Source organism: Miniopterus natalensis, chromosome 8 (genome assembly GCF_054644295.1).
Source record: "Miniopterus natalensis isolate mMinNat1 chromosome 8, mMinNat1.hap1, whole genome shotgun sequence".
Classification (NCBI taxonomy): domain Eukaryota; kingdom Metazoa; phylum Chordata; class Mammalia; order Chiroptera; family Miniopteridae; genus Miniopterus; species Miniopterus natalensis.
This window is the reverse complement of record NC_142088.1, coordinates 1166400-1178741: the sequence shown is the minus strand read 5'-3', so window position 1 is coordinate 1178741 and position 12342 is coordinate 1166400. Positions and strand designations below refer to the sequence as shown.

Below are 12342 nucleotides of genomic sequence, written 5' to 3'. Positions count from 1 at the left end.
TCTGGGACAGTCACTGGGGAGTTGCTGCTTCCGAGAGGCTAGGGCAGGGCACTGCCCTTAGAAGGGAGTGTCAGCCCTGACCGAGGGGAGGGTCCTCTCTCAGCAACGACTCCCAGCCTCCCTCCCCACAGCAGTGCGACACTACTGAAGTTACTTGGGTCATTTCTCTTCCTCCTGCTCTCTCTCCCATCCCGCAACACCTGTGAGACTACAGGACCTGAAGGCTCTGTCCAGCCTGCCTGGTTCCAGGTGGCCACAGCGGTGCTCCCCTACAAAGGGGCACTCAGTGCAGGACTCACCCTGCTTCCTGCACCAGCCCCACCCAGTGGGCCCCACCTCACCTGCAGACCCCTGCAAAATGGAAACAAAGCCTGAATTCAACACAGAGACTCTCATTCCAGACAACAGCAGCAGAGCATTAAACCATCTGAGGCCAGTGCCTGGCGGTCCCTCTGGGGCTCCTCAGGAACCAGAGCCCTAAGGAACCTCCTGGTGCAGGAATGGGGAGGGCTGAGTGGCGGGCACCTGGGCCAGTGTCAGGCTGGTGCTCCTCCTGCTGGTCATGGCTGTGTTGGGAAGAGCGGGGGCTGCAGCCGAGGCCCCACTGGCCCCCTTCGTGGTCTCTGGGGAGTGGGACGTAATCACCATTGGTGATAGGGGCAGCTGTCAGTGATGGGGCGAGTGTGACTCACCGGCACTGGAGAACACACACACCCTTTGAACTGACAGCTCCATTTTTAGGAAACTGTCTACAGAAATACTAGCTCACAGGAGCAAAGGCACCCATATTTGTTAGCAAGATAAACACTGGAAAAATTACACTTTACATCATGTCCACATACTGGAGCAATATAGAAAAAGCTACTGATCTTCATACACTCACGTGGAATGGTGCCTACAGTGTAACATCAACTGAAAAATAAAACTACAGGGCAAAATGCAAGCAGGTATTTTGTTAACAAAAAGACAGCTATACACACACCACACAGAGACACCCTCCGGCACAGGCTCAGGAAGTGTCTGCAGACACCAGACTGCTGGCAGTAATTGCTCTGGGAAGTAAGACTCAGTGTGTGCACTTTGCTGTGTTAATTTAGTGCAAGCATGCTTCACCACGTGGTTTTCAAAAAGAGAAACGCACTCTACATGATGCGTCAAAGCAGGGGGCTTTCTAACCCTCTGCCCTACTCAGCCCGGCTCCGGGCAGCCTTCCCGCTGCCCAGAGAAACCCGGGACCAGGAAGATCAGTGCAAAACCTCGGAGGGTACTTTCTGCATGGGAAGGGTTCACGTCTGGCAGGTGTGGGTTTGAAGACGGGACACAAAACAAAGTGTGGCCACGTCCCAGTGTACCTGCTGCCCAGGACTGAACACCCTTGCTGTCTCTCTAGGAGCTTCTTTGGAAAGCACAACCAGCCTTCTTTAAAACCTCCTAGACACACTTGTGCCCATTTTCTATGAGCACTAACTGCCCCATTTTAAAGATGGGCAAACACACTTGGTGGGGTCGTCTGCCTGGGATGCCTGGACTGCGAGGCCTGGCTGACCGGGGAGCTCCTCCTGGCCCAGCAGGGCAACCTCACTCTGCAACAGAGGGAAACCCACCAGCTCCCAATGCAGCAGTCAGCGGACCCTTCCCAGGAGCACTGCGCATGTGGACCACCTGTGGGGGGGATGCAGAGCTGGATGAACGTTCTAGGAGGAGCAGGAGCCGGGCTGCAGAAGTGAATCCAGGCTGGAAGCCGAGTCTGGGGCCTCGTGCCAGGCCCATTCTGGTACAGGGACCACGGGGAGCGTGGGGTCCTCCCCCTGCCCAGCCTCCCTCCCTGTCAGGATTCTTAGCAAGGCCAAGGAGAGCGACCTCACACTGAGCGTCAGCCTGGGGTCTGCATCGTACAACCGAGAGGACAGCCCATGCCCAGCCAGCCGGTGTCCTGCTAGGAGAGTGACTGGGCCGAGCCGGCAGGATCCTGATGAGCGGGCTCCATGCTGCGCACAGTGTTCCACACTGAGGCCCCGGAGTCACTGAAGACGTGGGAAAGGGTTGGGTGGGATGACGAGACTGTTTCATGGGTCTGGTCTTGTTTCATTCATGGGGAGTCACATTTAAGAGTTTTTATAAAGAAATCCCAGGCAGCTGACACCTTCAGAAGCAGAATGACCGAGACCCTCCTAGAAAACCACATCCCTGAGGCGAAGCCCAAGGTGCTTTGAAGAGAGAGCCCGCTTTCCTCAGTGAGAACGTGGCACCCAGCGCTGTGCTTCGCCAAAACCCTGGCCAAGCCACTTGCTGCCCCATGCAACTGCCCAGGAGGGTCGCTGTGGACCAGGTGCTGGGGATGTTGACATTGCCGGGACCCTTGTCACTGCTGGGCTGAAGAGGCTCAGAAACCAGGGTCTGGGCAGCTGAGGCACCACCCAGAAGACCCGCTGGGGGTGGGTACCGCCTTCGGGCTCTGTACCCTTGCCTAGAAAATGACCCCTCTGCATTCCGGCGGGAGGTGGAGGACACCCTGCTGTCAATGACCTGGAAAGGAGTGAGACTAGAAGATGAACCCTGACCCCCAGCCCCCCCCCACACACACAGGGCAAGGCCCACCTTGTGGGCCAGACTTCTGGCTGTAAACGCTGGTGTTTCCTTCTGTGAGGGCCTCCCGAGGGGTATCTAGCGGTTCCCCCAGTTTCTGGCTGACTTGTGGCATCAAGAGAAGGGCTGAGGGTGCGAAGTCTGGCCGGAATTAGTCACTGGTTGGGGACAGGATCAAGGGCGTCCTAACAGCTGAGGAAGACGCAAGCAGATCCATGTCCCCGGTGGCTGAGGGAGGCACAGGAGGCCTAGAGCTCCTGGCCACAAAGCAGCTGATGGAGAAGCTGGAACAACCCAGCGTGGGTGTGGGCAGGGCACTCCAACTCCAAGGACGTACATGCTTGACAGGTGGATGAGCTTTCCTCGGGAGACAGGACAGGTGGGAGGGTCACCCACAGAGGCCACCAGAGCACAGGCAGCAAGCAGGAGGTGTGAGAGCAGTGAGCAACGGCGTATGCTACACGCTCACCCACGTGGAACTGCAAACTGTGCAGGGCAGGGAAATTACAGGTAAAGTCCTGGGACTGTTTCAGTGCATATCACACTCTCAGAGGTGATCACTGTAACTCGTCCAGGCACCTATAGCTAGCATTTCATTGAATGAGTTTCACATGACTGGCTCCGGCAGAAATGCTGGTGTGAATTATTTGGAACGAGTGAGGTCGAGTGTTTGAAAGAAGACACCTGCAGGGTGACACGGGACACCGCACAGCAGTCCATTCCCTACGTCGTTTAATCGTTTCCTCTGAAGTCTCCGTATTATTACTGACCTGCTGCTGGTGCCTTTCATAACTGACAGTGCAGTCACCCCTGCCTGAGCTCCGGGGCACCGAGCGCCTTGGCACAGGAGGCAGGGCCTTGTCCTGCCCCTCCCAGACCTGAGCCCTCCGCTCACCATGGGCTCTAGCTTTGTGGGTCCAAGTTTGGTTAATTACAGTTCCCGAGGGGGTGTGGAGGGCCAATGGAGGATGGGCCCCAGACCCGGACATACACTTCTGTCCAGCAGGGGGGCTCTCTTTAGGGGAAGCACAAGATCGTTCTTGGCAGAGGATGAGTGAGCACCACACCCTCGCAGTGAAGAGGAAAGGAGGGAAGCCCATGTCCGCCTCCTGCAGTGCAGGGCTGACACGTGCTTGCAGGACCTCACCTCTCGCTGCGAGGGGCCTGCCACCCCCTCCAACTTCTAGTCAAGGCTTTGGGGTCAGCACCAGGGACATTCCCATCCTACTGTGGCTCCTCCCTCTCACACTTGGACTGTCAGTCAAGTCCCCCTGGGCTGAGCTGCAACCTCTCTCCCTGCGACATCTGGCTCTGCATCCTGGTCTCCCCTGGTGCTGACCCTCTCTGGGCACAGCTCTGTCTGCTGGAAGGCCCCATGTCTGTGTTAGGGTGAAAGAGCTGGGGTCACTGCTTTACAGCATCCCTGTCCCCGATCAACTGAAACCCTCTGGGTAACACTGTTTACACGGGCCCAGCTGTGCAGCGCACCATTCCCATTAAGGAAGTGTTCCCACTACCCACACTGCTCTGCAGCCCAGGCTCCGCTGCTGCTTAGGCCCTTGCCTCCCATGGACAGAGCTCTGGACCGCTCTCCTGCCCTCTGGCCCTGCCCTGCCTCAGCCCCAGTGCGCTGTCACGGCCACTCTCATCTTACACGCCATGGCCTGCTTAAGCCATCAATGCTGCAGAAAATCCAAGAGGCCTGGTGCCCTGCTGATTGGTAAGCACCCTTCCTCTCTGGCTTGTGATAGAAGTCCCCCTGCATTGTCCCTGTAGGACACGGAATTTCTTTCTCACACAGCTTACCCCTGACTCCAGGGCCCCAACCACCCCCGCTGCCTGGGCTCTGCCCCAGAGCCACACTGAGGGCCAATGATGAAAGCTGCCGTGTCCCCGCACCCACCAGGGGACACTGGGCTAGGATCAAGTACAGTCTGGCACCAAAGAAGAGTAAGTCCGCACGTTTATGATTGAGCTTGAGCCTTAAGAAGTAGGTGCACATGCACGGGGTTCAGTGCTTGTGGCATGAATCATGGGACACTAATGCAAGAGCTTCCTGTGAGAGCCAGGTGGACGTGGGGGTTGGGGATACGGGGATCTGAGGATGTGAGGGATGCAGGCATGGAGCCCAGCCCACCCTCCCCTAGCAGATGGGGCACTGACCTGTTTTTCTGAGAGGGAAGTCATCTTTGGCGTCGTACATGCCCAGGACTGGGTGGTTATAGGAGGCGGACACGCCACTCTGGGGCGGGGAGCTCTGGTCCAGGGAGCTGTGCTGCGTTTTCCTGGGGATGACACACAAAGACGCGGCTTAGTGAGCCCAGGGCATGGACCCCGTGCAGCTGGCTACTCCGAGCAAGCCTCACCAGAGCCCCAGCCACTGTCCCCATGAATGGGCCCCCTCTGACAAATCAGTCCCAGCTCAGCAAGCAGCCTCATGGGCAGACTGGCCTCCTCTCTGGGGCCAGATGGAAAGGAAACCAAAACCAACGCTGACCGAGGAGCAGACCAGGTGACATTGCTGCTGACTGACTTGGTGCTAAGAGGTCTCTGCTGGGCCACTGCTGCCAGGTGGCTCCTGCCCTCGTCTGTGCTCTGGCTGCCAGGGTCACCACCGGCACATATGGGCTTGTCCTGGGAGCACAGGGCCCAGACGCAGACAGGTGGGCTCCAGATGTAAGGAACCAAAAGTGTGGTTGGGGGTGGCTGTGACAGGGGGTTGGGGGGCTTTGGGAAGGGCTGCTGGTGACGTCTGGGTCCTTGTCCTTGAGGGCAGGAGCCATGTGGTACTTCCCTCCAGCAGAGAACCTGCAGCTTCCACCCGGACCAAATCACTAGACAGCCTCCTGTGGGGAGGGACGGCATCCTGGAGCTGATCTATACATTTACTTCTCTATGAGCAGCCAGGCAGGACTCGGAACCCCGAGAATGGCTAGCAGGCAGGCTGCCACAAGGAGGCTTAGGGAGGGGAGGCCTCGGAGGGAGGGAGGGAGGGAGGGAGGGAGGGAGGGAGGGAGGGAGGGAGGGAGGGAGCTGCTGCCCTGGGCCAACCGTCAGCACACTGTCCTGCTGGATGTCTGGCTGGGTCTGAGGAAGTGCCAGAGGTGTGACTGATTCTGTGAAATTCACTGTCATCTGCTTAATGGCCGGGAGCAAACTTGCGGATTTATTTGGAATCTGCTGGGCTATCTATCCGAATATACATGACTCCCCATCCAAGCACCTGGTGGCATGTGATTTGAGAACGAGCTCCTCAGTCCTTTCAAGTGGACATTTAAATGTTCGAGAGCAAAGCAGTGCAGAGAAGGTGCCGCTCACGGAGACCAGGTCAGTGAGCACAGTCGGGCCCGAAGGAGTGCCCGGTACCAGCCCCGCCAGGCGGTGCCCACCACTGCAGAGATGTTCTCATATTCCTGGGGACTGACTGCGGCCAGGTCTGGGGGCTTGGGTGGAGACAGGAGTGCCCACAGGCCGGATGTGCCCTTGGGTGTGTCACCCCTCCCTCAGGCACGAAGCCCAGACCCTGCAGGCCTCATCCCGGGGACCATCTCTCACAATCTCATTCAAGGTCAGAGGGGTAACACCCTCACCAAATCACAGCCTCACGGTGTATCCTACGGGAAAGTGGCCTTGGAAGTCTCAAACCTCACAGCCACCTGCCCTCAGGCAGTGAGCCCTGAAGCCCTCCCCTCCCCCCTTCCCTGCTCCCAGCCACTCCTGTGGACCCCTCACCAGCGTGGTGCTGTCCTTCCTCAGTGCCCTGTCTGCGGGAGGCCACCCCTTCTCTGCAGCTGCCAGGACTGCAGGTGAGACACTTTCCCAGCCCATGGGCTCCATGCTACCCTCACCTGGGAGCCCACCACCAAGGCGTCTACTCCTGCCTGCCTAGTCTTCCAGCCCCACAGTCGCCCTCACCCTCCTCCAGGGCACTGTGGCTACCATCCAACAACCCTGATGTGCTCAAGCTGCGACTCCGACTTCCGACCACGCCACCTCGCCTGGGCTTGCCTCCCCTGCACTGCTCCTTTCTGGATGGGTTTCTGGGGCCTTCTACCTGCTGGGCACCGCTTCCGAGGCTCTCTCAGCTGCCTCAGCTGCCCGCCAACTGTAGCTCTTACAAGTCTGTAGCGCAGGCTCCTTGCTGTGCCCGTTTCCTGGGCCTCCCCACCTGGCTTCATCGCTGCTGTCCTACTGAGGCCCCTTCCCAACTGCTACCCTCCCTGCATCCACCTGCCACCCCACCCTGGACAAAGGAGCTTTCCCACGATGACAAAACCCTGTGACTGTTACTAGTGGGGAGACCACGGGTCTGACTGGTGCCACCACACGTGGGGCCTCTGAGTGCACTGCCCCAGCACTTCTAACAAACCCTCCCCCTCAGGTGGCTCAGGCTCAGGCTTTGCTACAGCTTTGCATGGATCCCGTGGCCTTCCCTCCTGTGTGACCATTGCTGGCTGAGCTGCACAAACACCACGGGCAGGTCACGGCGTGAGCACAGCCTGGTGCCCCAGCAATGAGCAGCCACAGAGAGCCCAGGGGAGCCGAAAAGGGTCTGGGGACAAATGTCTGTAGGTGGCAAGGGGATAACGGATGTCATCTAGGGGAATAGGTGGGGTCGCCTCTGTGGGATCTGGGGTTTCAGTACCAGGGCCTGAGGACGGCCACTTTCCCCAGTGGAGTGAGCAGTGGTTACACTTTGATTTACGTAACTACCCTGCGGGCTTCTCCCAGAGAGAAATCACCCCGAGAGCAGCAGAAACCTAAAGGTAAGGCCAATGTCGGAGAAGCACCCTGGGCCAGTGTTCAAGGCCACAGCCTGCCATGCCCTTCCACACCCGGCCTGTGTCCATGGCCAGCCCTGATCCACATGCTGGTAGAATGGCCTCCCTCTGCACAAGGAATCGCCGCCCACAAGGTTAGGACTCCGACCTGCAGCACAAGCAGGCTCTGTGATGTGTCTGTCACTGCACAGGCCCGGGGAGAGGCCCTCACGTAAAAATAATAAACACGCTGCAGGGCCTTACTGACTCCCTAAGAAGCAGTAACACCTGGGAAGAGATTCAGAAGGTGCCTATGGACAAAGATCAGAGTTCCAACTGAAGTGGCTCCTTCTTTGGCCTGAAAAGACCATGAAAGTCAGGAACGATGGGGTCAGCCCCAGCGCATCCCTCAGGTCATTTAAAGGCAGGCCCATGCCCCCTCTGTGTGACCACCGTGGTCATAACCACCAGACTGTGTTGTTCACACCACGTCTGCTACTTGCTTTGGGAGAGTAACTCCACACCCTCCCACCTGCCTTGCACCACACACTCCTACCCCGGGCCGCGTGCCAGACCCCCCCGCCCCACTTACCCGTACCAGTAGCGAGGGTCACTGGAGATGCAGTGGTTCAGGCTCCGGTGGGCCAGCGCCTTCTTCTTATTGAGGACAAACTCCTGCAACTTCATCTTCACTTCCGTGCTGGCCACGGCACCTGGCGCAGGAGAGCACAGGGTGGCGACTGGAGGCTCTGCCTGGGAAGGCAGCTCCGTGCCGAACGGGATAAAGGGGGCAGGGGGCTGGGGACAGCGGGATTCTATTTCAGGAGGGGCTGACACCGGAAGCTTCTAGAAGGCAGGAGGAGGTTTAATAAGAGGCCCTCCTCCCACCAAGGTTTTTACATGACTGTTCTACTACAGTGCAGGCCCAATCAGTACGCAGACCAGCTGCCGCTCGTGAAACCCACTTCTGGAGGATGCGTCAACATTCTTACATGAAGGACACCCTGCCCTGGCGGGTGGCTCGGTTGTTGGAGAGTCACCCTGTACACCAAGGAGCGGTGGGTTCAATTCCGGTCAGGGCACCTGCCCAGGCTACAGACTGGACCCTCCTTGGTCAGGCTGTGTACAGGAGGCCCCTCCCCCCTTCCTCTCTCTCAAATCAGTTTTTGAAAAGGGCATCTGGACGGAGCACTGGGACAGAGCGGTTTCCTTCTCAGGAGGCGGCATCCAGAGGGGCGGGTGCACCCCAATGCATCCCTCCCATGGCGACGGGCCGGGATGGCGCCTGCGTGCTGAGCTGGCTGCATCACGCTCCCGACCCCGCAAGGCAGCAGGCTCCCTGGCAGGCGTGCGAGGGAACACTTCTGTACCTTCCAGCCTCGCGGCTGCTGAGGCACCGAGCACTTCACCATCTGGACTAAAGTCAAGGTCCTGGGCTTCGTGGGGTTTTTGTGGCTGCTGGTTGGCCACAGCCTCTCCCACCCTTAAGGAGGTCAAGGGGTCATGGTGCCTACAGCTGCCCTGGGGCCCCTCAGCCACAGTGACTGCAGCTGAGTTTACAAACCACGGCCTGACTGTGAGGCTTCCTCACGTTTTCCTCTTGTTGTTGTAGGAACCACACTGCTAACACTTAGGAGTAAACAACATTGTCCACATAAAGAACCAGGGCTTAGGAGACCATCAAAATGACATCTAACAAGGTCAGTATCATAGTCCTGGAAGCATCTCGCTAAACTGCTTTCCAAATGCCTTCAAACACTCACCACCCGTGACTTCCTGGGCACCAGGGGCAGGTCCTCAACATCTTTATCAGTCCCCGGGATGACCTGACCCTGTGCCCTCACCTGCCAGTCCTCAGGATGACCACTGACCCTGTGCCCTCACCTGCCAGTCCTCAGGATGACCACCTGACCCTGTGCCCTTACCTGTCAGTCCTCTGGATGACCACTGACCCTGTGCCCTCACCTGCCAGTCCTCAGGATGACCACCTGACCCTGTGCCTTCACCTGTCAGTCCTCTGGATGACCAGTGACCCTGTGCCCTCACCTGCCAGTCCTCAGGATGACCACCTGACCCTGTGCCCTCACCTGCCAGTCCTCAGGATGACCACTTTATCTCTCAGTACCCAGAACTTTTTAGTGCTACTGGCACTGCAGGCAAGCGACCAAACCACATGATGATGATGATGATGATGATGATGATTGGGGGGGCGGATGGCCAGAGGACTGACCCTCAGGTCCGTCCACACCTGCTGTCCCAGGAGTAGACGGAAGGCAGAACAAAAGGCTGTGCTCTCGCCGAGTAGAATAAGAACATGCCCAGAAGCGCCTGCGCCCGTGGGCCTGCTTCCCGTTACGGAGGACAGAGCGCCTCGCACACCACTCCCTTAGGAAGCTACTGCCTCTCCTGCTTCGGCCACACCCCGAGCCTGCATCACGGCGCCTGAACTCCAAGAAGGGCGGGGAACAAACGCCCGGTCCCAGCAGGAACGACACGCAATAAATCCTAGTGACAGGCAGGGACAGTAAGACATGGCCAGCGGACATGTGCCGTCCAGCGGAGATGATGGCTCATTTGTGCTCAGGTGAAGCCCCCGCCAAGAAGCACTGCCCCCTGAGCTGCCGAAAGGATCCTCCCAGGAGGAGGGGTGCTGCAGGGCTGAGCGGCCCCGGGGCAGCTGCAAGAACTGTGGCTCCTTGACTTGCTCAAGGCTGAGGGGGGCACCTCATGAGACTCTCATGAGGTCAAAGGAAAACAAACCCAATTCCCCGAACCAGACTTCCTCATCTTGGAAACAACCTGGAGGCTCCTTCCCCGTCTAAGTGAACTGAATAGATGGTGCATGCCTCCTGCTGCATCAGACTACGTCTACTTTACACGTGGTCACAGGGTGACCCTGCCTGGCCTCCTCCAGCCACCTTCAGCTGGGGGCTGGGTCACTGGTCCGTCCTCACAGGGGTGGGTGGGAACGACCAGAGTGCACATCCTCACAGCTCCCCACAGGCCCAGATGCAGCAAACACAAGTGGGGACCATAGACGTGCAACTTGGAGTGCAAAGGAAATCCACTTTTCTCCTTCAAACTTCTGAGGACAGAGCTTAAGAAGGAAGCTGCTGGTTTAGATCCTCACACTACTAGTTACATGCTCATCTCTCAACAGACCTTCTGCTGTACATCAAAGTTCTGGAATCAATGAGCCTCTTCAATAAATGAATAATACCAAGTGTCTCATTTCTATTTTTTAAAAGAATGTGTGCCGATTACCGCTCATTCATTTGAGAGGGTTTATAGAGAGCCCTTACTATGTGCCAGCACTGACCCGGCCAACATAAGAGACAGAGTCTCCTGTACAACAGGGTGGATTGTGAGTGTGTGTGTGGGGGGTGTCTAAGGAAAAGGCAGCCAATTAAACGAAACACAGGGAAGAGAGATATGAAGAAGAGTAAACCAGGTGGGGCCCAGCAGATGGGTGAGGGGAGCTGACCAGGAGGGGGCCCAGCAGATGGGTGGGGGGAGCTGACCAGGTGGGGGTCGAGCAGATGGGTGGGGGGAGCTGACCAGGTGGGGGTCGAGCAGATGGGTGGGGGGAGCTGACCAGGAGGGGGCCCAGCAGATGGGTGGGGGGAGCTGACCAGGTGGGGGCCCCAGGCCAAGGCTGCAGAATGGGCTGGTAGACACCACAAATTGAACAAATCTGTTGCTACCTTCGTGGCCTCTGAGACTGACTTCTTTTCTGTGCCCCATGTTACTCTGAGGAAGGCACATGGGCAGAGAATCACTTTAAGGATCAGGTGTGTGAATCTTGTAACTGCAGCCTTTCGAGCCGTTTTTACAGCAAAGTGAACGACCGCCTTAGTGAGACCCTTGTAAAGAACAGCAATGAGAGTCACCACACTCACCCTGACCTGCTAAGAGAGCAAAGACTTGCTTTTAAATTTATATTAAAAGGCAGTGTATCTCATGTTCTTAAAGGTAGTAAACCTAACTGAAACTTAACTGATTAAAGATCGTGTATCGATGTTGAGATACCAAAACTCCCACAAATTCTGAGAGTTCACTGTTCTATCAAATGAATGGCATTAATGGTATCAGAAAAAAAGACAACACACAAAAAAACCACCTGCAGAATTATTTAAAATTAAAAGTAATGTAAATGTTTATAAGTAACCAAACTTTGAATTAAATATTTTAAAAGAAATTCATTTAAGAAACCCAAGAGACCAGACAGCAGTTGTGCCCTGCATCTCCAGGCACTTGACCAGCAGCCCGAGGCTGGCACAAGGCCCCCTCACAGGCAGTGCCATGGCTGCTGACGCCAGGGCCCGAGCTGCCTTCTCACAGGATCACACTCAGGTGGCAGAGCTGACCCCAGTGTGCCAAATATGCACACTGTGCACAGTTTATTATTAATAATAAAGCCTGACCACCCAAATCTATGCTCTGGAAACCACAGGGCTGGCTGTGACGAGTGTGGAGGGAAGCAGAGAACACTTGGCGCTAGGGAGGGCCGGGTGGGGCTGTGACGTGCAAACAGCTCTAAGGTGTTTTCTGACGTCAAGTCTGTTTCTGTTTTGTGAGGCCGAAGATGTTATTAGTCCTGGAAGATTCTGCTAAACTAGGAGAACTAACTTAGAATGAGCTGCTTCTGAGCAATCGGAAAAAAGTGGTATCTGTTGGTAGCTGTGGCACAGACAACTAGCTGATACAAGTTAAACTACCACCCTGGATAAGCAGTGACTTCCTCACCCCAAAGAAGGGACACGGGATCACTGAGCTCCAAGCCCGCACGGGAGAATGGGGACCAGGACTCCGGACAGCGGCCGATCAGCACCAGTGCTGGCGGGGACATGGGGCAACAGGGACTGCCCACAGCTGTGGCAGCAGAAACTGGCACAGAAACGTGGACGACCACCTGGCATCGAGTATGAAAGCTGGACACACGCTCAGCCTAAGGTTTGCCATGCCACGCCGCAGGGACCTGTCCGCACCCAGAGTC

The 12342-nt window shown here is 57.0% G+C and overlaps 1 protein-coding gene across 1 annotated transcript in view; it reads right to left on the bottom strand.

Moving 5' to 3' along the window:
* HDAC4 (histone deacetylase 4) overlaps positions 1–12342 on the bottom strand; it is a 176275-nt gene that overhangs the window by 43904 nt on the left and 120029 nt on the right. Inside the window, exons 6-7 of the mRNA XM_087819475.1 lie at positions 7939–8059; positions 4750–4871 (exon numbers count right to left, since the gene is read on the bottom strand). Of these exons, the coding sequence (XP_087675601.1) occupies positions 4750–4871; positions 7939–8059 (243 nt within the window). The remainder of the gene's footprint in view (positions 1–4749; positions 4872–7938; positions 8060–12342) is intronic.